Source organism: Jaculus jaculus, chromosome 18, assembly GCF_020740685.1.
Source record: "Jaculus jaculus isolate mJacJac1 chromosome 18, mJacJac1.mat.Y.cur, whole genome shotgun sequence".
NCBI classification, from domain to species: domain Eukaryota; kingdom Metazoa; phylum Chordata; class Mammalia; order Rodentia; family Dipodidae; genus Jaculus; species Jaculus jaculus.
Window position 1 is genome coordinate 6,827,015 of NC_059119.1, and position 25,539 is coordinate 6,852,553.

At 46.2% G+C, this 25,539-nt stretch overlaps 1 protein-coding gene across 1 annotated transcript in view; it reads left to right on the plus strand.

The window, feature by feature from the left end:
- The window catches only part of Reep3 (receptor accessory protein 3), an 89,440-nt gene that overhangs the window by 21,970 nt on the left and 41,931 nt on the right, over positions 1-25,539 (plus strand). The window contains exon 2 of the mRNA XM_045137149.1: positions 21,287-21,359. Within this exon, the coding sequence (XP_044993084.1) occupies positions 21,287-21,359 (73 nt within the window). The remainder of the gene's footprint in view (positions 1-21,286; positions 21,360-25,539) is intronic.

The window sequence follows — 25,539 nt, forward strand, 5'->3', positions numbered from 1 at the left end:
TGGAATATATAGGGACAGAGAGTCACAGAGCCTCCTCAGAAGTGGCTCCTGATGGAATATATAGGGACAGAGAGTCACGGAGCTTCCATTAGACATGGTATTATGCAAATAGCCAAGAGACAGGGAGAGGAGGTCCCTCGTCTCTGCTTCCTGGTGGCAGCTTGGTAAGAACTGCATCTATGCCAACTTTCTGTATCCATGGGGAGAGGGCTGCCTGGATCTTTGTACTACTACACCCTTAAGATTGACTAGGAGTCATAATGTTCAAGTGCAGTGTAAAATTTCTATAGCTGTGTATTTGAAACTAAAAGTCTATTTTTTTTATATTTTATTTTTATTTATTTATACATGTATTTTATTTATTTGACAGTGGAAGAGGGAGAGAGAGAGAATGGGCATGCCAGGGCCTCCAGCCACTGCAAACAGACTCCAGATGTGTGCACCCCCTTGTGCATCTGGCTAACATGGGTCCTGGGGAATCGAACCAGGGTCCTCTGGCTTTGTAGGCAAATGCCTTAACCGCTAAGCCATCCCTCCAGCCCTAAAAATCTATTCTTGAACATGAGATTATGGTCTTAAGAAAAGCCTCAGATAATCTGTAGACACTTGGGCATAACTTGATGAGTTGGACGCTTCGACCCTGCTGTAAAACCGGCAGTGGGATGTGGGGGGTAGGTGGGTGGAGTGGGGGGATGGGAGGGCTAGTCAGAAAAACACCAGCAAGAAAGCTGCAGCTTCAGGTCATAAAAGAAACGTCACTGGGAAGAATGCAGGCTACTCTGTATTAGGGTACTTAGTCACAGTTTGATTTTGACCACTTTACACTGTGTGTAACTTGTAGGAAGATGGAGGCTTCCCTGAATCTCATTTGTCACAGGAGGCCGGCTGTCATGATGTGACCGTGGGTCCCGGGTAGCCAACATGCAGTCCACGGGGCCTGGAGATGGACAGGACAGGAAGGCATCTGTGCTTCCAATGCTCCAGTGAGCACTCGCCGCTCTCCTGAGATGACCCTCGGCGGTTGCTAGGCACTCCTCTCTGTTTCTGGAGTGGGCTGCAGCATTACGTAAAGCTGAGCCACGGTTCAGTCCTTTTTATATATCTTTGGGGAGAGAATTAGAGCTTCCGGGCTATTTATTTTGAACTCTTACATCTTTACGATTGAATAGAAATCAAGATTGTTCAAGTTTGGCCTAAAAATAATGACTAGTTGTTCATTTAAAGAAAAAAAAAATGTATTCTTGAGCTTGAGATTGTTGGTTAATTTTTTTAAACTCTTTTTACTAACTGGGTGTGGTGGCTCATGCGAGGTGGGGGCGTCCCTGTGAGCTGGAGGCCCGCGGGGCTAGAGAGAGAGACCCTAGATGAAAATAAGAGCCAGTGGTGCACACCTTTAATCCCAGCACTCCGGAGGCAGAGGTAGGAGGACCACCATGAGTTTAAGGCCACCCTGAGAGGACAAAGTGAGTTACAGGTCAGCACGGACTAGAGTGAGACCCTACCTCAAAAAAAAAAAACAAAAAAAAAAACAACGCCCCCCCCCAAAAAAAGAAAGAAAACAAGGCAGCCCTGGTGGTGCATGCCTTTAATCCCAGCACCCAGAATCACCTATTCTTAACACTTTGTCACACTTGCTTTGTCCTTTTATCGTGTTTATCATGTTTTGATCTTACTGAACCATTTGAAAGTTGCTTCGAGGTGAAAGACAAGGAGGAGCAACACCCAAGGTTGACCTACGACCTTCAGGCATGTGCTGTGGCATGTCCATGCCCTCACTCACCCACATATATACACACATCAAAATAAAAATAAAAACCAAGACTGGTGCTATTTGGCACGCTCTAAAGAGAAGTACAAAAGTAGATTAAAATATTAACTTGGGCTGGAGAGATGGCTTAACGGTCAAGGCACTTGCCTACAGAGCCAAGGGACTTGGGTTCGATTCTCCAGGACCCACATAAGCCAGATGCACAGGATAGCACATGCATCTGGAGTTTGTTTGCAGTGGCTGGAGGCCCTGGTGTGCCCATTCACTCTTTCTCTCTACCTGCCTATTTCTTTCTCTCTGAAATAAATAAATATAAATAAAATTTTAAAAAATAGATTAACTTGAATAATGAAAATACAGCTAGGATGGCTAGTTTATGGAATTATACCTCATGTCGGCAGTGTGGGTAAACATAGGTGGACCAGGAGTCACGCTCTTGTTTAACCCTGGGATAGTTGGTTTCTTAGAAGTGTCTAAACTGAAAGGTTTCTATGTCAGCACAGGTCAGGAGGTATGAAAGTAAATTTGAAAGGTCCTAGTCTCTGGCATAGCTAAAACCCCCATAACCAGAGACTGTGAGTTGGCATGTCAGGTGAAGTTGCCTTCCCAGGGTGTTGTGGTAATGCACAGCAGAGGTTGTGTGTCTGAAGAAAAAATCCCTCCACATGAGAGAACTTGCTATGTCTCCTCTGACCTGGTGACACAAAACTACAAACTGGGCTGGAGAGATGGTGCAGTGGTTAAGGTGCCTATCTGCAAAGCCTAACTTGCTGGGTTCAGTTTTCCAGGACCCACATAAAACCACATGCAGTGGCACATGCAGCTGGAGTTCATTTGCAGCAGCTGGAGGCCCTGGAACACCCATTCTCTGTCTCTTCTCAATCTCTCTGTCCTTGCAAATAAATAAGTAAATAAATACAAAAAGATTAAAACCCCACAAACTCAGAACTTAGGGTTAAGGATGTGAGGAGTTAGAAAGTCACCAATTACCTGCCGCCCTCTCCCCCGAGAGGAAATAACCACGCTACAAATGAATTGAGACTGAGAGCAGGGTCTACCGCTCTCCGTAAGGAGTGCTCGGCTTACTCAGAATAGACGCAAACAGTAATGCAACATAGAGCTTCAGAACTGCAGGATAACGTGTGCTTATCAGCAAAATGATAAAACCAAGTGTAACCGCCCAACAAAAGTACTACTTCAATGTGAAATAGACAAAGATGACTGGACTCCACAACAGTCCAGTAGCAGCACTACACTAGTGTCCAGCTCTGGGTTTCAGATGCCATCCTCCACTCCGGGAACCAGGACACTGTGGAGAAATGGCTGGTTTTAAGAATAGATAGAAAACATACAAGATGAGCCTGGAATAGTAGTAGTGCCAGAAAATTATGAAGTGCTCCAAACAAGATCAGGACAGTGATGGAGATACATTCACAGGACATAGCAGCCAACTGGAAGAGACGCCAGTGCCTAGCTGTGAACAGATTTGAGCAGCCAAGCAGAGCAGTAGAAATTATCCTGGTAAGGGGAGGAGCAGGGACCCCGCCATGAGCCATGCTAGATCAGTAAGTGATTGAAGACACAGATGATGGAGGATGGCACATCTGTCACACATTAGAATTTGACTTGTCGGCTGGGAAGATGGCTCAGCAGTGAAGATACTTGCTGGCAAAGCCTGATGACCTGGGCTCAGTTCCCCAGTACCCACATGAAGCCAGATGCACTAAGTGGCGCATGCATCTAGAATTCATTTGCAGAAGCCAAGAGGTCTTGGCCCCGTTCCCTCTTGTCTCCCCCACCTCTAATAAGTAAAAAAAGAAGCTCACTTGTTTATGTTGCTTTCCCACTGTGGAGGGGGACATTACCCCCACTCCCTGAATGTAGCTGAAGTGATGACCTCCTGTGAGCACCTGCCCGACCACTTCAGACCCCTGGTTAACTGTTAGTGGTGCATTCATGGTGTGTGCCCTGTGTGAGGAGAATCACGTGTCATCTTTGGAGTATTGTTTATTTTTCTATAAATATATTTTGTCTGAGAGGGAAAGAGGCAGATAGAGAGGTAGAGAACGAATGTGCCAGGGCCTCTAGGCACTGGCTTAGCACTTCAGCCACATGCCTCCAAAGCCAGAGGACCCAGGTTTGACTCCCCAGGACCCATGTAAGCCAGATGCACAAAGTGGTACGTGTATCTGGAGTTCATTTGCAGTAGCTGGAGCCCACTGCACCCCCAGAACACCCATTTATTTTCAACCCCCCTTCCTCTGTCTTGCAAATAAATATATTTTTAAAAAATTAGGTAGGCTTGGGCTGGAGAGATGGCTCAGCAGTTAAAGGCACTTTGTAAAGCCTGTTGGCCCAGGTTCAATTCCCCATTCCCATGTAAAGCCATATGCATAAAGTGGTGTATGTATCTGGAGTTGGTACATGCCCATACTCCCTCCACCTCTCTCAAATAAGTATGATTTTTTTTTTTTTTTTTTGAGATAGGGTCTCACTCTGGCTCAGGCTGACCTGGAATTCACTCTGTAGTCACAGGGTGGCCTTGAACTCATGGTGATCCTCCTACCTTTGCCTCCCAAGTGCTAGGATTAAAGGCATGCACCACCGCACCCAGCTTCATAAGTATAATTTTTAAAAAAGAATTAGGGGCTGGAGGGATGGCTTAATGCTTAAGCCGTTTGCCTGCAAAAACCAAAGGACCCAGGTTTGATTCCCCAGGACCCACAGCCAGATCACAAGGTAGCGCATGTGTCTGGAATTCATTTGCAGCAGCTGGAGACCCTGGCATGCCCATATTTATTCATTCATTCATTCATTCATTCACTCATCCTCTTTCTCTCCCTCCTCATCAAAGATATAAAATAAATTATTTTTTAAAAAAAGAATTAGGAAGGCTTGAGAAGTCTGAATAGACAGGATGATTAAATTTAATGTGGTTAGTGGCTAAGATTCACAGATGGTATCCTAGAACAAAAGCGACACATTATGTCAAAATCAAGAAAATCAAAGTATGGACTTTCATTACTGGCCATGTGCTGTTGCTGCTTCGCTGTGTCAAGTGTGCAAATCCGTGCACAACTGTGTAATCAGGAGACGAGGTGTAGGACGTAAGGGACTTACCTCCCTATCGATACACTCTGACCTGTTTTCCTGCAAAACTAAAACTATTCTAACATGAATCTCGAAAAGAGCTAGAGGTAGAGCTGGGTAGTAGAGTGCTCACCCAGCGTGCACAGGGCTCTGGGTTCATTGCCCGGTACCCCAGGAGATAATTGTTAAAACTAACACCTAGATGCGCACACTCAGAAGGCTGAGGCAGGAGGATTGCCTTGTTCAAAGCTAGCCAACCTGGGCTAGAAGGACCCTATGTCAATAATAATAATTGAGTGGGGTGGCACAGACCTTTGAGGAGGAGGATGAAAATGTTAAGTATTGTTTTAAAAAGTAAATTACAGACATTGTGACAGTTGAGTGCTAACTACTGTGTCTCCTAAGCGAGGCGAGGCATTCCCTTACATAGCCACAGAATCATGCTAGCTGCTAAGCCATCCACACCTAAGGTACAATTCATAGGTAAACGCCTAAGCTGCCACACTAGTGCATGGCATGCCTGATTGCTGTTGTTAATTCAGAATCCAGTCACGACCATTGTGTTTACTTACCAGTCCTCTTTTGTCTTCCTAACATGAAACAGCCCTTCACTAGGAAGGATTTTAACAAACCTTTTCAATTATACCATCACTTAAAATGTTTCTTTCCTAAGAAAAAAGTTGTCAAGTCAGGAGTAGTGGAGATGGACTGTGCCTGTCTCGTGGCTCAGGGACAGAGGAGTCCTCCAGCGCTGCTTTTTATAACACAGTGAGCAGTCTCCCAAAAGCAGAGGCTTGGGTGCCAAGCAGTCGGCGTGCCCATCTTGAGCTAGGATGACTGAGGTCAGGATTAAATTAGGTGGTGTAGTCCTGGCAGCCTGTTGGTTTCGTCTTGTAGTGAGAGAGCAGAGCTCCTCCCCGGCTTCCCACGCTGAGCAGACATCCGACATCCCTTCTGTCGCGCGGCGCAGGAGCATTTGAAAATGCTTTCTCAATGCTTAATTGTTATGCACTGGTTATTTGCTTTGGTAATAAAACTTCTGCTATTGTTTGTCCTACAAAATAAGGCTACCAAGCCTTTCAGCCTCGCTAATGAAAGCCAGTGTGAGAGCAGGGCAGGCTCCCAACATGAAGAGAGGTGGTTCAGGCCGAAGGGAGTGGCCTGGGAGAAATCACCAAACTGGGGATTCTGGACACTACCATGATTTGACTGAATGAAACGAAGGAAGTGGCTTAAAAATCCAAAAATAGAATACTTGGTTTCCAAATCACATAAATGTGGTGGTCCCCATATTGGTGGAAGGCTGTGGCAAGAGAATCATAAGTTAGAGGCCAATCTGGGCTACAAAGCACAACCCTGTCAGCAAAAATAAATGAATAAAAAGAGCCAGGCCTGATGGCTCACACCCGCAACCCCAGCACTCAGTAAGCTGAGGTAGGTAGAAGGTCAATGCTAGCCTGGGCTACAGGGAGACCCTAAACTCAAACAACAGGAAGTAAAAAAGAAGTGAAATTAAAAATAAACACCAGGGCAGGGTGGAGACATGGCTCAGCAGTTAAGGCATTTGCCTGCAAACGACCCAGGTTCAGTTCCCTAGTGCCCACAGGAAGCCAGATGTGGAGTTCATTTGCAGTGGCTGGAGGCCTTGGCACACCCGTACACACACACACATCTGTCTGTCTGTCTGTCTCTCCCTCCCTCCTCCCCCCCCCCCTTGGAAAGAAAAGAAAAAACAATGGCAAGTGCACAGATGGTTCCACGGTGATAGAAACCGGGACGCCCGGCACAGCAGCCACCGGTGGCTGCTGACAGAGGAAGGAAAGCAACTTGGGCAGCAGAGCATTAAAGTGTCTTCAGCTTGGCTGCAAGCTGGTGAAGATACCAGGATGACAGTTGGTCACTGGGCTTTAGATGGCACAGGGGGCCAGAGGCCTGCTGGGAGGGTGCGACACTGGTTGAATGCTTGGTGGGCCGAGCTGACACTCCACCTGAGCGCATGCAGTTAAGCCCACTTTGTGGGCGGAAATTCAACTGCCCTGGTTGTGGCATCCCTTACTTGGCTTTTTTTTCCTCACCCCCCCCCCCAATTTGTGTAGACCTGATATATTTTAGGACAGGAAATTTTCTCAGCGTTTTCAGACTGATTTTCCTTCACCAGAAGCTCTTTTTTCTTTAAACCTGGATTAAACTGAACTCTCAGGCTGTCTGAAGTCAAAGTTAATGGCAGGCTTGGGTTTTGCAGAGCCTGTGCTTAAGGAACTAAGTGGCTGAGCCTGCTGAGTTACCCAGGAGGAGGTGGGAGCCGGTCAGATGATGGCAGTGTCCCTTGACCCCTTCAAGACCAGCTACCTAACCAGTTTGATAGGAATTGGGGATTAAAGATAAGAACATTGCTGGGTGCTGGAGAGATGGCTTTGCAGTCAAAGGTACTAGCTTGCAACCTGCTCACCTGAGTTCCGTCCTCAGCACTTCTCAGAGCAGCTGGAATCCTAGTCCTAATGCACCTCTGGCAGTGGGAAGCAGGGCCAGGAGAATCCCAAAGCCCTTGGGGTAGCTAGACCGCCCTATCCTGCAGCAGCTCGAGGGAGACCCCATCTCAAGAGAAGGCAGAAGGAACCAGGTGGGTGGCACATGCTCTCAATCGCAGAGCATGGGAGGCGAACGTAGGCGATGATGCGCTGGGAGTTTGAGGTGGACTGAGTACATAGTGAATTCCAGGCCAGCCTGGGCCAGAGTGAGACCCCACCTCAGGAAGAAAAATGATGGTAGAAGGAGGGTGGGAAATGGCTTAGGTGCATGCTTACAAGCCTATTTGTTGCAGTCAAGTTCACATTAATGGTAGAAATCACCCAACCAAGAGCAGCTGATGAGAGAAAATGTTATTTTGACTTACAGGCTTGAAGGGGAAGCTCCATGATGGCAGGGAAAACGATGGCATGAGCAGAGGGTGGACATCACTGCCTGGCCAATATAAGGTGGACCATAGCAACAGGAGGCTGTGCCAAACACTGGCGAGGGGAAACTGGCTATAATACCCACCCATAAGCCCACCCCAATAACACACTGCCTCCTGGAGGTGTTAGTTCCCAAATCCCCATCAGCTGGGAACCTAGCATTTAGAACACCTAAGTTTATGGGAGACACCTGAATCAAACCACCACATTCCACCCCTGCCCCCCATAAACTGATATCCAGACATGATATAAAATACAATGCATTCAGTCCAACTTTAAAAGTCCCCATAGTTTTTATCAATCCCAATGATGTTCAAACATGCCCATAGGCCAAGGTCTTTTAACTGAGCCATAATACAAAAAAAAAAAAAAAAAAAAAAAACCACTCCCAAAGGCCCATAATAACACAGAAACATTCACACTGCAAAAGACGACATTGGGCCTAACAAAGAAATATTCAACCAATAGAAGATTTAAAACAACCAGGACAAACATCAAACTCTTCAAGTCCAACAACTCTAGCCAGTGACAAATCTCCAAGTTCGATAATTCTAACGAGCAAGCAATAAGTCTCTGGCATTCCAATTCCGTTCCTCCAGCTAGGCTACTCACAGTCCTAGAAAACTTCATCGGGGCTGGCAGCTCTCCTGGGCAGCCATCTCATGGTCCCAGCATCTCCACTGGGTCTCCACTGCAATCCACGGTTCATCCTCATGGCCCCGTGGGGTCTCCATGCAGGCATCCGGCAAACCTGCTTCACACTGCCCATGGCCATTTCCAAAACACAAGACTGTGTTGCAAACTCAATGACTCTCTGTCCTGCATTTCTTATGCTACACAATACCAAGTAGGGTGACAATTTGTTAATCCGGGGGGAATAAAGCAGACTTTGAAGAACAGGACACTCCTTGAGCACCCAGGCCCCTTCAAAAGTCTACATTCTTTCTGTTGCCACAGTACAGGTCAGCTAACCCAGTCTCAAAGGTTGTAATCTCTCAATTGCAGCTGAATGGGCAGCAGTTCACCTAAAGGTTTTTCTTCCTGTGCCATATCCCTCTGCTCACACCAGATCATTTCTACACAAAGCAATCCTGCACAATTTCTCAGGTCATGGGCATAACAGCAAAGTGCCCACACAAACTGCTAGCCCAGTCCAAGCAAAGCTCTTTCTCACCATCATAAACCAAACCTCACAGTCCATAGTTCTTACTGCATTCAGGTCTTGCAGCTCTGACCAGAATAGTCCATCAAGCTGTATTCACAGCACTGGAAGGTGTCACTTAGGCCAAGGTTTCAAATCCTTCCACATTCCTCTTGAAAATCAGCTCTAAAAAACCAAAGCCACACAGTCAGGTATCTAGCAGCAATCCCACTCCTCGGTACCACTTTACTGTTGCAGTCAGGTTCACATTGCTGACCGAAATCCAAGAGCAGCTTGTGGGGAAAAAGAGTTTATTTTGGCCTACAGGCTTGAGGGGGAAGCTCCATGGTGGCAGGGAAAACGATGGCATGAGCAGAGGGTGGACATCACTGCCTGGCCAATGTAAGATGGACCACAGCAACAGGAGAGTGTGCCAAACACTAGCAAGGGGAAACTGGCTGTAATACCATACCCATAAGCCCGCCCCCAATAACACACTGCCTCCTGGAGGTGTTAGTTCCCAAATCCCCATCAGCTGGGAACCTAGCATTCAGAACACCTGAGTTTATGGAGGACACCTGAATCAAACCACCACACTACCTGCCCAGGTTCAGTTCCCCAGTACCCACATTAAGGTAGACCACAGAAATCGCATGTGTCTGATATTCATTATTCATTAACACTGGCAAAAAAAAAAAAAAAAAAAAAAAAAAAAAAAAAAAAAGCTATACCCATACACATGCATGCAAATAAACAATTTTTTTTTTTTTTTTTTTTCGGGATAGGGTCTCACTCTAGCTCAGGCTGACCTGGAATTCACTATGTAGCCTCAGGGTGGCCTCGAACTCATGGTGATCATCCCACTTCTGCCTCCCTAGTGCTGGGATTAAAGGCGTGTGCCACCACGCCTGGCTTGCAAATAAATAATTTTAACAGTAAAAATACTTTAAAAAATGAAAATAGGAGAAGAAAGCACCCCAGGGTTGTCCTCTGACCTCCACCCATTCTACACACACTCTACACACATACAAATACACTTTAAAACATTTAAAGATTATGGACATTATTTTGTGTAGACTGACTACAGAGTTTTAAAAATTATATGTGACACTTTTATATTCATAGATAACAGTTGCAGAGACTTTGCTCTGGAGAGGTGACTCAGCGGTTAAAGGTGCCTGCTTACAATTATATGACTGAGATAACCTGGGTGTTGACTTCGTCCGTCCCCTGGTATTGGTGACCCCTGTGCATTCTCCTTGTGTGACACATGGTTTTGTGTGGGCTCTGTTTTGGATACAGAAGAAGGCGTGGAAGGCTGTGAATGAGAGGCTGTGGTTATGATGTTTGGCTTCTTCCTTTCCCCACTGGGCAGAGTTCATGAGACGGGACTGGCTCCTTGAGCCGCACTTCCATGTGTCCTGTCTGCATTGTCACTGTGAATAGTACACTCACGGGCCGTGTGGTGTAGATGCCACTGTTTTATTTAAATTTACGACCCCTATGTCCCTTCCTCAGTGCTGGGATTGAAGGCATGCACCACCATGCTCGGTTCATGCGTTGCCGGGAATCAAACTCACTGCTTCATGCATGCTTAGGCAAAGCACTCCACCACCAAGCATTCTCCAGCCCCTCGGCATTCTTTAAACACTTTCCTTTGGCTGAGATTGACCACATACAGGTCCTGTGGTGGGAGCAAGGAAATGCTGAGTGGAGAGGGTGAGAAAGCGGAAGTCGGGTTTGCTCCGATTTTCACCAACCCCTTCCCCTACTTAGCTTTTCTTTTAGAGTAAAACCCTGGATAAAATAAGAAATCTTAACTCTGACAGCATGACCATCCCCAGCTCCACAGTGCGCTGTGACTATCTGTTTCTGCCTTTGGCACATTTAAACCTGTGCTTTTACTTCTAGAAGTCAAGATGGAGGGGTTTGCTTTGTGATTTGGACCTCTTTTTCCTATTTTCCCTGAAGGGTTTCCTTAACCAGTTAAGGGGGAGCTCTGCTGTGGGGAGATTTTCAGCAGCCAGTCTCTTTTTTCTTCAAATGTGTAAGGACAAAAGTCACACGTTGGTTTGGCTGACCATGAGCTAACTGTACTCCACTGGCGACCTGAACAGAGCAGGTGACTCACGTAGGAACTGGATCCTGAGGGAGCAGCACATGCGTTACGTAGCACTTCGCCTTGAACCACTTCCAATCAGCGGTTTTAAGAAGGCATAAGTCAGGTTAAGGCACTTGGCTGCAAAGCCTAAGAACCCAGCTTCAATTCCCCAGAACCCCCATATGCCAGATACACAGGGTGGCACATGGGTCTGGAGTTCATTTCCATTGGCTGGAGACCCTGGTGTGCCCATTCTCTCATATTTTCTCTCTCTCTCTCTCTCTCTCTCTCTCTCTCTCTCTCTCTCTCTCTCTCTCTCTCTCTCTCTCCCTCCCTCTCTCCCTCTCCCTACCTCCCTCCCTCCCTCCCTCCCTCCCTCAAATAAATAACTTTTTTTTTTTTTAATTTTAAGGGCTAGGGAAATGGCTTAGTGGTTAAGACACTTGCCTGCAAAACCAAAGGACACACATTTGATTCCTCAGTACCCATGTAAGCCAGACGCACAAGGTGGCACATGCATTTGGAATTCATTTACAGTGGCTAGAGGCCCTGGCGTGCCCATTCTCTCCCCCCTCCCCCTTTCTCCCTCTCAAATAAATAAATATAAATAAAAATACTTTTAAAAGACTCTCTTATAAAAAATTTTAAAGAAGGCATAAATGATTATTTTCAAAAATTTATAAGGTTTTTAGTTTACCTCTATGACTCTTCTATATTTGATTATCTCAGAGAAGAATAGAGTTATGTAAAAATCAAGATAACCTGAAGTCACTTTCATGCTATTTTAAGAAAAATTGATTCATTTTCACACATGTCAGGCAGGGAATGGGTGAAAATGAATGCCAGATACTCACACCACTTCTTATACCTGGCTTTGCAAAACCTGTTTACAGCCAGGGGTCGCAGTTTACACCTATTATCCCAGCACTGGGGAAACTGAAGCAGAAAGGTCATGAGTTTAAGACCAGCAAGATTATTTAACAAGATAATGTCTCAAAAAAAAAAAAAAAAATTCCAGTTAGACTGAAAGCAGCTTCCCAGTCTGACAGCATTGCCTTGCCATAATCAGTTGTAACTGGACATACAATATGCACAGTATTGTCACGGCTCAGTGGTTGAAGAGTCTAGGAGCTCTGGTTGAAGAGTCTAGGAGCTCGGAATGCTGGGCTCTGCTTCAAAGCCCCTTACTCCCAGCTGACTCTTCTGCAAAGATAGGGTTTGGGAACACTAGAACAAAGGTAAGGCATGTTTATCAGAAGTTCTCAAAAAGGAGTATGCAGTCTGCAGTCCACGCCCCCCCCCTCCCCCCCGCCGTGACCAAGGATCGCTGTGAATGTGACCCAACACGAACTCATAAACTCCCTTGCGGCCTCTTCTTCTATCACACATGTGTGTGTGTGGGCTTTTGTTTTTTAATCTGTGTCCGCTCTTTCAGTGAGCCTCTTCTTTCCAACTAGGCCCTCATCTATTCTGATGACTTTTTTCCCTTGCCCTCCTCCACCATCTGTGGTGGATGCCGATAAATTTAACGTTGTGCAGTAACAGCAGTCACCGTCCACTCATGAATAGGAGACCGGCAGCGTTCCGAAGCTCCGCTCTCCATCCTATGGCTCTCTCTGTGGTGGGAGCAAGGAAATGCTGAGTGGAGAGGGTGAGAAAGCGGAAGTCAGGTTTGCTCTGATTTTCACCAACTCCCTCCCCTACTTGGCTTTTCTTTTAGAGTAAAACCCTGGATAAAATAAGAAATCTTAACTCTGACAGCATGACCATCCCCAGCTCCACAGCGCGCCACTATTATTTTTTTCTTTTTTCTTTTGTAACTCCACTGAGCTTGAACTTGATACTTGACAGGCCATGTTGCAGTGTCAAAATGCTGGACATGGGCTGGAGAGTTGGCTTAGTGGTTAAGGCACTTGCCTGCAAAGCTAAAGGACCCAGGTTCAATTTTCCAGAACCCACGTAAGCTAGATGCACAAGGTGGCGCATGCATCTGGAGTTTGTTTGCAGGGGCTGGAGGCCCTGATGCGCCCATTCTCTCTCTATCTGCCTCTCTCTCTCTCATAAATGAAGAAAATAAAATAATTTTTAAAAAAAAAAAAGCTGGACACACCTCTAAGGGGTCAGTATTCCTCAGAAAGCTCAACTCAACTAACTGCGTCTATCTCTTCCTTGTGAGATTATTAAGAAAGATTTCCTCTGGAGGAAAAAACAATACTTTGTCACAAGTCAGAAAGGTACTGGTATAAAATAGACCGTTTGTAGGACTTCTTAAAACAACTTTCAAAATTCACCGCATTGCATTACTGCTGAAATCCACAGAATTGAAGTGAACTTCCATGAAGACAGAGAGTGCTGTCTTTCTCCTTCTGAATATTTCCTGAAGCCATTGTTATACTTGGATCATGTCATAAAGGCCTGCCTTTTCCTTTTCCACGTCCCTGAATTCTGAGCGCCCCTGCATAGAGGGTCCTATTGTCCCGCTGGAGACACAGCCCAGCTTCCCCAGCCCAGCTTCCCGGGCTCAGGGCCATGTGGGCAGTGGTTTGATGGTAATGCTTAACAGCTGGGCGAGAGAGGACTGATTCATATCATTAGCTAATTCCCACGATGGCAGCCCCACAATGGAGCACTTGAACCACCAGTGTGACCTCACTAAATGTGGAGCCACACACAGCACATGTAGCAATCCCCCATCCAATGAGACCAGATGCACAGACGTTCTAGAGCCTAGCACAGTGCAGTCACCCTATTAGCTATAAACTAACCAGGCACTGAAGGAAGGGGTTCTGAGTGTTAGCATCCTTATCCGTGTATACACTATTTTACTATAAGGAGATGCAGAAACTTCCCAAGCTGCTCTTGGGGTTAATACATTACTTCAAAGTGAAATAAGCCGTTTTTGCATTTTCTACCCCATTCTGTCATTTAAATTAATTACTATGTTAAGTTTAGCAGCAGTAAATCCAATTGTTTGTAAAGAAGATATAGTTAGATTTTTAAAAATTTAAATTTTATTTATTTGAGAAGGAGGCAGAAACAGAGAGAGGGAGGGAGAGAGAGAGAACGGGCACACCAGGCCATCCAGCCACTGCAAACAAACTCCAGACGCATAGCGCCACCTTGTACATCTGGCTTATGTAGGTGCTGGGGAATCAAACCTGGGTCTTCAGACTTTGCAGGCAAGTGCCTTAAGTGCTAAGCCATCTCTTCAGCCCAAGAAGTGTCTGGTGTTCCTTTGTGGTAGCAAGAGGTATTGTTGCCCCCAGTCCCAACCATGCATGCAAATAAATAAATACAATTTAAAAATTAAAAAGAGAACATCGTATAATAACACAAAGCAGGATATTCCCTACTCACCCACCTGACTTCTGATGTGTCTGCTGTTTTAACCAATGCCATGGTGAACGTCTGTGTCTACTGTAACTTTTTCATAAAATGATGCTGTTATTTCTATTTGGTAAGAATATTTTTCTTTTTTACAATTTTTCCATGGATTTCCAGGAAACTAGAGTTAAATTGGTGTCTACTTCATCAACTATATATGGTATCCTGTATGGTCGTTATATTGTTTACTATATTTTCTTATAAAATATTTTATTATTTATTTATTTGTAAGCAGAGAGAGAAAGTGAGACAGGGAGAGAAGAAAGACAGAATGGGCATGCCAGACCCTTTAGCCACTGCATACTCGAGATGCATGTGCCACTTCATGCATCTGGATTTACATGGGTACTGGGGAATTGAATCCAGTCATTAGACTTTGCAGGCAAGTGCCTTAACTGCTGAACCATCTCTGTAATCCTGTTTGCCATATTTTCTATGATTGCTAATTTCTTCATGTCTGCATTCTCTTTATTTTCTTAAATTATATTCATTTATTTATTTGAGAGACAGAAAAGAGGTAGATAGAGAGAATGGACATGCCAGGGCCTCCAGCCACTGCAAACAAACTCTAGATACATGTGCCACCGTGTGCATCTGGCTTATGTGGGTACTAGGGAATCGGACCTAGTCCTTAGGCTTTGAGGCAAGTGCCTTAACCACTAAGCTAGCTCTCCAGCCCCTGAAAAAAACTTTTGATGAAGATATATAAATATTTGAAAAACCCTTTTTAGAAAAAGAAAGGGACTGAAGAGATGGCCTCGTGGTTAAAAGCACTTGCTTAAAGCCTGATGGCCTGGGTTCTAGTCCCCAGTACTCACGTAAAGCCAGGCGCACAGATGGCACATGCATCTGGAGTTCGTTTGCAGTGGCAGGAGGCCTTGGCGTGCACATACTCTTTCCGTCTGCCTATTTCTGTCTCTCGGAAATAAGTAAATTTAAAAAATATTTTTAAGTGGTTTGGGAATATCCAGAGGCATTGATTCCCCCCCCACACACCCCATGACTGCTGCTGTCACGGCTCAACCCGCAACTCCATGGTGAGGAGCAGCTATCCCACTCAGAGGGCCCTCAGTGCAGTGAGGGCAGGGAGGAGGGAAATGGTGTTGCCAAAACATGCTGCGTCCATTCCAACTCTCTATTTAATAAATAGATGTTTTTTTAGAAAGGGCTAGAGAGATGGCTCAGCAGTTAAGGTGCTTGCCTAGAAAAGAAAGTTGACTCAGCAGAGGACTGATAAGTGATTTTGCTTTCTTTCTAATACTAACTGCACCTTCTAACAGCATGATAGCAAGCGGTTTAGAAAAAGAAGTTTGATCAACATGTAGTCAGCAATGATCCTGATGGCTGTTGGGCAGTGTGGGAGAGCAAAGGGCCCTGAGCATTTCTAAGCTTCGAGGGGTCATTCCAGCATTGTGAACACTCGTTCCTTTTAGACTGGCCTTTGAACGGGCTGCGGTTCTCTAAAACGATTTTAGTGAAGGATGAGGGAATATCTGTCCAGAAAATACCTGTCTGAAGCCTTTTCCAAGTATGGAGGCTGCCACAAGGACCACGTGCATCTCTCACTGCTTCCCTCCTGCTACTGGGCTTGCTTGTAACCGAGTAGGTTTCTTAGCATAGCTGGTGTCCATACATTTCAAAAGGCCGCTTTGCCTACTAGAGGGTGAGGGCATGGAGTGTTTTGGCAAAGGTTTCTCTTGTTAGGTGAAAATAAGATGAAGAGGAAATGAGTAACTGTTTCTGCCTCTGTGACTATAAAAATATTCCAATTTATAGGAGAATTTTATCCCTTTGTAAACCTTGAGTTTACCTTGTAGGTGGCCTGCTAAAATAGCTGTGTTCATGCTTTGGCTCCAGGCCCAACCTCCCAGGTTGCAAACATCAACAGTAGACCTCACTGTTAAAGAAAATAATCCCCACAAACCTAGAGAGTATTACAAATGTTACTAATAAATTACACCATAATGTTCACATTGGGCCGCCACAATATGCCATGTTCTTTATAAACTGTCCCAACATTGATGAAGCTGTTCATTCTTTCCCAGGTACCAAGAGAGAAGCATTTCTGTTTTCTGTTCTTATTTCAGATAGGTGCTAGGGATATTCTGGTCATAATTCTCATTTATTTTATTCAATATAGAGAATGAAAAATATAGGTGTGGGCTAGGGGTGTGACTGTCATTAGAGCACTTGCCTGTCATGCAGGAAACAGTGGGTTCACCCCCAGCACCACATTGGATAAAAAACAAAAACGGCATGGGGCCACACACCTGTAACCCCAGCCCCCCGGCGGGAGAGGCCGGAGGATCACAAGTTCAAGGTCATCCTCGGCTACATAGCAAATTTGAATCTAGCCTAGGATACATGAGACACTGTCTCAAATACATAAATAAATAATACCTATATGTATAGTGTCAATACCAAGTCTTTCTTATATTTAAGAAAATTATCTGTTTTGAAGCTAGTTACATATTAAAAAACCATGCCCAAGGACTGGAAGGATGGCTTAGCAGTTAAGGCATTTGCCTGCAAAGCCAAAGGACCCAGGTTTAATTTCCCAGGACCCACGTTAGCCAGATGCACAAGAGGCACACACGTCTGGAGTTCGTGTGCAGTGGCTGGAGGCCCTGGTGTGCCCATTCTTTCTCCCTCTCCCTCTCCCTCTTTCTCTGTCAAATAAATAAATATTTTTTTAAAAAGCCATGTCCAAGACTCTAAGATAGAATATACTGAGTGCAAAATAGCTAATCCTGACAATTTTCTGTAAAGTTCAAAATAACAATAATTCGGATGTTTTGTGCAGAGGGTTGGAGCTTAAGGGGAAATGTGTGATTTAATGATGCCACAAGAAGAAAACAGAAGCCAGGTGTGGTGGCATGCCTTTAATCTCAGGAGGCAGAGGTGGGAACATTGCCGGGGGTTCAAGGGCACCCTGAAGCTGCTGAATTCCACCTCAGCCTGGGCTTCAGCAAGACTGGGGGGGGGTGCGTAAAGGAAAGAAGAAAGGAAGGGAGGGCCAAGTACCCCAGGCAAGAAGGGATCTCGTCAGGAGACCCAGGAGGCATGCTGAGCAGATGGTCCATGAGAGGCAGTGACTCTACAGCTCTCTCTTGATGGGTCTCATAGGGCCAGCAGGCAAGGCAGCGGGAGAGGCGGCAAGCTACTCAAGTCTTAAGCAAGGCAGGGCTGCGCATCTGCAGGACATGATCTGACAGTGTGTGTGGAGGAACATGCTGGGAAACTGTCCCTCGTGTTGGTGGAATGGCGTGAGCTCATGCATTGCTGGCCACAAGACTGAACATAAAGTAGGACATGGCATGAGCCTACGAGCCTGGGTTACAGACTGGAGGAAGGCGTGACCCAGCGCAGTAGGACCATTCCGGGGAGGAACCCGAAGAGTGCCCTGTTGAATTCCAACCTAGAGGCACTAGTGTGGAGGCGGCCCCAGGTGGCCCATGGGTAACAGCTGTTGCTGCTGCACAAGCATGATGGCCCGACGTGGGTAGCATGAGTGTCCATCACCCCAGGGCTCCCACATAGCAAGTTCAAGGCTGTGACCACATGTGACCATGTCTCCAAAGCAAAACAGGCCAGGGGTGGTGGCACACGCCTTTAATCCCAGCACTGGGGAGGCAGAGGTAGGAGGATCACCATGATTTCAAATCCACCCTGAGACTTCATAGTGAATTCCAGGTCATGAGCTAGAGTCCTACCTTGAAAAATCAAAAAAGACAGTTGCTTGAAGGCTTCTCACTGATAAGCCTGTCCTCCTTTCTGACTTCTAATTCAAAAAGTGGTAACTTCCTCTCTCTCTCTCTCCTTTGGATGCTGCCCAGAATCCTAAGCAGGCTTGCTGTGACATTGTGGAGCTTTTCCACCTTTTTCTCAATAAATCTTTGTCTCAAAATATAAAGAGACAAATGGCCAGGGGTGGGGGCTGCTTGGGGAGAGAGCTGTGCCTGTTGACAAGGCCTGATGACTCAGGGTTCAATTCCTGAAAGATGCCCATGGAAGCCAGATGCACAAAGTGGCGGGTAACCTGCTGCCTTACCTGGTTTGCAGAGGCAAGGGGTCCTGGGTACTCACACACACACACACATGCAAATAAATAAAAACTTAAAAATAAGTAAATAAATAAAGAGCACTCTTGGCTCTCTGTATCCTCACTACACTGAACGTGACCGGCTTCTACAAGCTCTTCCGCACTTGCCCCGCCTACTTAGGATAAACTATAACATGTATAGTTCACGCTGAAATAACCCCTCTTCCCTTAAACTGATTAAAAAAGAAAAAACACTCATTTACTTGAGAAAAAGAGAGAGAAAATGGGTGCACTAAGGCCTCTTGCCACTGAAGAATCCACATGTACGTGCCACTTTATGCATCTGGCTTTTTATGGGCAATGGAATATCTAATCCAGGGCATTAGGCTTTGCAAGCAAACATCTTTGACTGCTAAGCCGTCCCTCCAGCCCCCTGAACTGTTTTTTTTTTTTTTCTTTTTGGTTTTTCGAGTTAGAATTTCACTCTATGCCAGGCTGACCTGGAATATACTCAGTAGGTAGTCTCAGGGTGGCCTTGAACTCACGGCAATCCTCCTACCTCAGCCTTCCAGGGGCTGGGGTTAAAGGTGTGTGCCACCACACCCAGCACAGTTACTTTCTTGTTGCTGAGACAAAGCACCTGACCAAAGTCGGCTGACAGGAGGAAAGGTTTTATTGTGGCTTACAGTCTTGAGAAACTCCATGACGGCAGGAAAAAGCATGGCATGAGCAAAGGCTGACATCACCTCTGCCAAGGCAGGTGGGAAACAGCAGCGGGAGAGTGAGCCCCTCACACTGGCAAGCTAATGGATAGTAAACCTCGAGGTCACCCCCAGAAACACACCTCTTCAGCAAGGCTCCACCTCCCAAACTGCCATCAGCTGGGGAGCAGGCATCCAGAACACGAGAGTTTGTAAGGGACATCTGATTCCAGCCATTAGTTAGGCACTTTGTTCAGCGACATGGGAAGTTGACCAGGGCGGTGACCCAGGTCTACAAAATGCAAATGGACATCTCTCTTAAAATAAAACAAGAGTAGGGCTGGAGAGATGGCTTAGCGGTTAAGTGCTTGCCTGTGAAGCCTAAGGACCCCGGTTCGAGGCTCGGTTCCCCAGGTCCCACGTTAGCCAGATGCACAAGGGGGCGCACGCGTCTGGAGTTCGTTTGCAGAGGCTGGAAGCCCTGGCGCGCCCATTGTCTCTCTCCCTCTATCTGTCTTTCTCTCTGTGTCTGTCGCTCTCAAATAAATAAATAAATAAATTTTTTAAAAAATTAAAAAAAAATAAATAAAACAAGAGTAGAACTGTGAGATGGCAGCTTCCGTGGTGATGGAGTTACGTGAGAGTGCCACTTGTTGGCTGTGTGTTCTGTGATGGACCCTCTCTATGTCGGTGTGCTCTGTGTGTGATCTTAACACTTAAGTCCTATTGGTGATTGAAAGCCATGTTATAAATGTTTAAATGCTTGGAGGGAGGGAGGGAGGGAGGGGTGCACATGCATGTGTGTTGTGCATTCCTGTGTGTCTGCACGTATGTGGGCACATGTTTGTGCAGGTGCATGTGCACATGTGTGTGGTGGTTAGATGTCTTCCTTAATTGCTTTCCATCTTCATCTTGAATCGGGGTCACTCCCTGAGCCTAGAGCACGCCAGCTGGCCAGTGAGCCCGCGCGTTCAGTCTCCACCTCCGCAGCGCTGGCCTTCCAGGCGCGCGCTCCGCACGCAGCGCCGATGTAGGTGCGAGGGACGTGAAAGGAGGTGCTGCTGCTGGCGACAAGCCCTCTGGCCCCAGCCACCTCCCTGCCCGCAGCTGCTGCAGTGCGCGTCAGGAGTGGTGCGTCCACCAGTGTTGCACAGCTCTGCCATCAAACCTGGAGCTCAGGCTTCTCAGCTGTGCTGAGAGGGACCAAGCTTGCATTGCCACAGTGTGTCTTACTTCACCCTGTGCAGATAAAAATGGGGTTTGCTGGCAGGAGAGGTAGCTCAGCAGGCTTGCTTGCAAAGCCTGCTGGCCTGAGTTCCCTTCCCCAGTGCCCACGTAAAGCCAGATCCGCAAAGTGTCTGCAGTTCTTTTGTAGTAGCCAGAGGCCTTGGCGCTCCCAGCGTGTCTGTCTCCCTCAAATTAAAAACACAAAGAAAGGAATTTGCAGCTGGGCATGGTGGCACACACCTTTAAGCCCAGCACTTGGGAAGCAGAGGTAGGAGGATTGCTGAGTTTGAGGCCAGCCTGGGACTACCTAGTGAATTCAGGTCAGCCTGGCCTAGAGTGAAACCCTACCTTGAAAAATAATAACAAAAAGGAATTTATAATAATGGGGTTATCTCTGACTAGTAGGATTGGGGCAATCTTTATTTTACTTTTGGTGATATCCTACATTTTTCAGGTATCCTTCAAAAAAAAAAAAAACCACAGTGTTTTTTTGCAGTGAGAAAAAAGATTTTAAATGTCAAATTCTGGCTGGGTGTGGTGGTGCACGCCTTTAATCCCAGCACTTGGGAGGCAGAAGTAGGAAGATTGCCAAGAGTTCGAGGCCACTCTGAGACTACATAGTGAATTCCAGGTCAGCCTGAGCTAGCATGAGACCCTACCTCAGAAAACCAAAAACAAAAAAGTCCAATTTTTCACAAGGCAAATTTTTTCTTTCCATGAAGCTGTGTAAAAAAATATTTTTACTTTGATTCTCAAAGTGAATGTAGTTTACATATGAATTTACAGTTATTGGTTTCCTAAGTATGTTCTGCTAGGTTAAATTTTCTTGAGCAGTTAAAGGCTGAGTTGTGCTTAATTAACTTTCTACTTCTTTTCAGGCTGGTGTTTGGAATGCTTTATCCTGCATATTATTCCTACAAAGCTGTGAAAACAAAAAATGTGAAGGAATATGTAAGTACTTGTGACTCTCCTTTAGCAAACGGCACGGGGCTGGGGAGGAGGCTCCGCAGGATAGAGGGCTTGCCATGCTGCCCCGAGGGCCTAGGAGGGCATGAGAGCACCTGGACCCGCTTCCCCAGAACCCGCATACCGAGCTCTGCATGGCCTCTCGGGCCTGCTCCCTAAGTCCAAGGGGGGCCGAGACAGGAGAGTTGCTGGAGCTTGCTGGCCTCTGCACGGTCACGCGTGGAGCACATGTGTCTGTACACACCAGCACATGCACCACATCACATACCGCACCACACACACTCCAGGCACACATGCCAAAAAAAATTCACCAATGCTACATGCAGAACACTAGGGAAACTAGTGCAACGTAAATGTTTAGTAATGGAAATAGTAATTTTAAAGAGCTAACTTTGAAGACAGCTGATAGGACCTTCAAGCAGACCTCACTATTTTGGGGGTTTCCCAATTCCCAAGACAAGTAATCACATAGCTCCTACATGAGTCTGCAATGCAGTTAAGAAGGGTCTGAGGGACTATTTGGGGCTTGGTTACATTCACAGATGAACTGAGTCTTTGCACAAGCCTGCTTCCTCTCCCCGTGAAGAGCACGGAGCCTCAGCGCCACTGTGGACAACCAGAGCTTGAATTAGACTTTATACACAGTGATCTCGTTCTTAGTCCTCAGCGCCTCTTCTTCCCTGTCCTCTTCCTTTCTTTCATTCACCGTTCCTCTTTCCTAATTTTACTTGTACTGTTTAGGAGAATATGGACTTACTCAGGCTTGAATCCTGTAGTTGACTATGTTTACTGGAGAAAAATTTCAGAGGCTAGCAAATGTATGTCTTATCTGTCAATGGGTAGTTTATCACCAGCAGTTAGCACTGAGATAACTCACTCCAATAAGTATGAGTCTCTCTTTAAAAAAAAAAATTAGGGCTGGAGAGATGGCTTGGCAGTTAAGTGCTTGTCTGTGAAGCCTAAGGACCCCAGTTCGAGGCTCAATTCCCCAGGACCCACGTTAGCCAGATGCACAAGGGGGTGCACGCATCTGGAGTTCATTTACAGAGGCTGGAAGTTCTGGCGTGCCCATTCTCTCTCTCTCTCTCTCTCTCTCTCCCTCCCTCCCTCCCTCTGTCGTTCTCAAATAAGTAAATAAACAAACAAAAATGTTTTTAAAAATCTTTAAAAAATAAAAAAAAATTATTTGCATGTGTGTGGATGGCTACGCCAAGGTCTTCTGCTGCTGCAAGTGGCATGCCCACTTTGGGCCTGGCTTTATGTTGCTACTGGAGAACCAAACTAGGCTTGTAGGCTTTGCAAGCAAGTACCTTTAGCTACTGATCCATTTTCCTGGCCCTAGCTCCTTCTTTTCTGAGAGTAACTCTCGTGAGGTAGTCTGTTCACAGTGCCGCATAAACACTGCCTCTTTCCAGACCTGCATCATTCCAGAATCAAAGCTCCAGCTCATTGAGTGCTCACTGAGGGCCTCTCCCGGCCCTCCCTTCCTGGGGCCTGGCAGCACCCAGGCTGCTTCCTGACTTTGTGTCCGGCTTCTTTTCCTGAGCATACTGCCCTCAAGGTTCACCTGTGGTCTGACAGATCGCTCCTCTTTATGTCTGAACAATATTCCCTTGTATTAATAACCAGGAGAGTGGTTTATTTATCTCTGCAGCAGGAGACCTTGGCGTAGCCATCCACACACATGCAAATAATTTTTTTTATTTTTTTAAGATTTTTTAAAAATATCTTCTTTTTGTTTATTTATTTGAGAGAAAGGGAGGAGACAGAAAGAGGCAGGTAGAGCAAATATGGGTGCATCAGGACCTCCAGACCTCTAGACGCTGTGAACGAATTCCAGATGCATGTGCCATCTTGTGCATCTAGCTAATATGGGTCCTGGGGAATGAAACCTGGGTCCTTTGACTTTGCAGGAAAATGCCTTGCCACTAAGCCACCTGTCCAGCCCCCCTTCATCTCTTGACAGACGCCTGACAATGGCAGCTACGGAAAGTGCTGCCACCAGCCCTTATGTGCAAACATCTGTCTACATACTTTTCATCCTTCGCTCTGCTCATGGCTGTGGCCTGTGTAAGGAGCCTGGGGTGGCCGCCTTTCGTCCAGCTCATCAGATGATCGGAAATCAAATCATGATTCTTTATTCTGCATTTTCAGGGATTTGGGGCTACAGTAACCAATTTGTCTAACAGGAAAGCCTTTAGAGAGACTACATTAAGATGTCTTCTTTGAATAATATCATATATATATATATATATATATATATATATATATATATATATATAATTTCTTACTGATTTCAAAATACCTTTCTTTGCATACTGTTGTCTCCAGTTGCTGCCCTCACAGGTTTCCGTGCTCTTACTGACTCCAATCACAAGATGCTATCCTCGGATAGCCCTAGAAGTCAGGAAGGCAAGATGGAAGCACAGCATTGCCCCTCTGTGCAAGCTCTCTGGTCGCTTCTCCAGCATCAGCAGGCTGCCCTCTCCTTGGCTCAGGGCTGTGTTCTACCCTCCTCAAAGCAAGCATCTTTGGGATGAAACTTTTTCGAGGTAGGGTCTCACTACCTGGTATTCACTACATAGTCTCAGGGTGGCCTCGAACTCACAGCAGTCCTCCCACCTCTGCCTCCCAAGTGCTAGAATTAAAGGCGTGTGCCAGTACACCTGGCGTGAGCTGAACTTTGGTACCACCGCAGGACCCCTTGCCTTCTGCCTCCCTCATCCTCTTAAGGATCCGCTTGATCAGTCCAAGCTAAGCCCTCCGTCTTAATTAAGGCTGTGTGAATCACGGTCTTAATTCCATCTGCCACCAGATTCTCTCTTTACCATGAAACCTAACACACTCAATCTCCAGGAATTAGGGCATAGATGTTGTCACTGGGAAGGAAAGCCCCACTCATCCTTCCTGTGCCCTCCCTCATGGAATCAGCAGAGAAACCTACAATGTTAGGAGTTAGGAGAAGTGCATTTCCTGCCCCGAGACACATGGAGGGTGGTAAAGGCTGAGTGGGCACCTGGTCAGTGTCTTGGGTTTCCGATGTTTAGGTGGGTTTGTTTTTTGTTGTTGTTACTGTGTGTGTGAGAGAGAGAGAGAATGTGCCCGGCTGCAGCCAGTGCGGTCAGACTGCAGAGGCGCAGGTGCAGCCTTGCCCACTTGCACCACTGGGCTCTGGCCTACATGGGACCAGGAGAGTCAGACATGAGTCCTTAGCTTTGCAGGGAAGCACTTTAACCACTAAGCCATCTCCAGCCCTGTTTAGTCTTCTCTATTCTCCCGTGCTCCCTGCAGAGATAGAGAGGCAGTTTCACTGTAAGCAGGGAGTACACCTGGTAAATCCAGACTATATCTTCAGGAACCATATTTATCTAAATATCTTCTAGCAGGGACAGTGAGGCAATTTACCTTATGCGAGGGCAGGACCCAGAGACCCCCAAATCAACTATGAACCAAAAGGTTGAAAATGAAATTGAAGAGGTTTGAAGCTCAATAAAGAAGTCCTTTTTAAAAGGTCCTTTAAGCATTTCCTATCTAATTTTTATATGTGTATATGTATGTATAGTCCAGACAACCTTGGCACACCCACTTTTGTTTTTTAATTTACTTAATTGCATGTATATATTTGTGTGAACACCAGGGTAGCTAGGGAATTGAACCCTGGATTGGCAGGATTTGCAAGCAAATACCTTTTACCATTGAGCCATCCCCCCAGCCCCTCGTGTTACTTTTTAATATTTTTATTTGCTTATTTGGGAGAGAAAGAGAAAGAGAGTGAGCATGGGCACACCAGGCCCTTCTGGCCCTGCAGACTCCAGATGCATGTGCTCCTTTGCATCTGGCTTTTATGTAGGTGCTGAGGAATCGAACCCAGGCTGTGAGGCTTTCTAAGCAAGCACCTGTAACTGCTAAGCCATTTCCCTAGCCCCTTCTGTTATGTTTTTTTTCTTTTTATTTATTTATTTATTTGAGAGAGAGAGAGAGAGAGAGAGAGAGAGAAGAGGCACAGAGAGAGAGAATGGGCGCACCAGGGCCTCCAGCCACTGCAGACGAACTCCAGATGTATGCACCCCTTTGTGCATCTGGCTTACGTGAGTACTGGAGAATCGAACCTCAAACGGGGTCCTTAGGCTTCACAGGCAAGCGCTTATGGCTAAGCCGTCTCTCC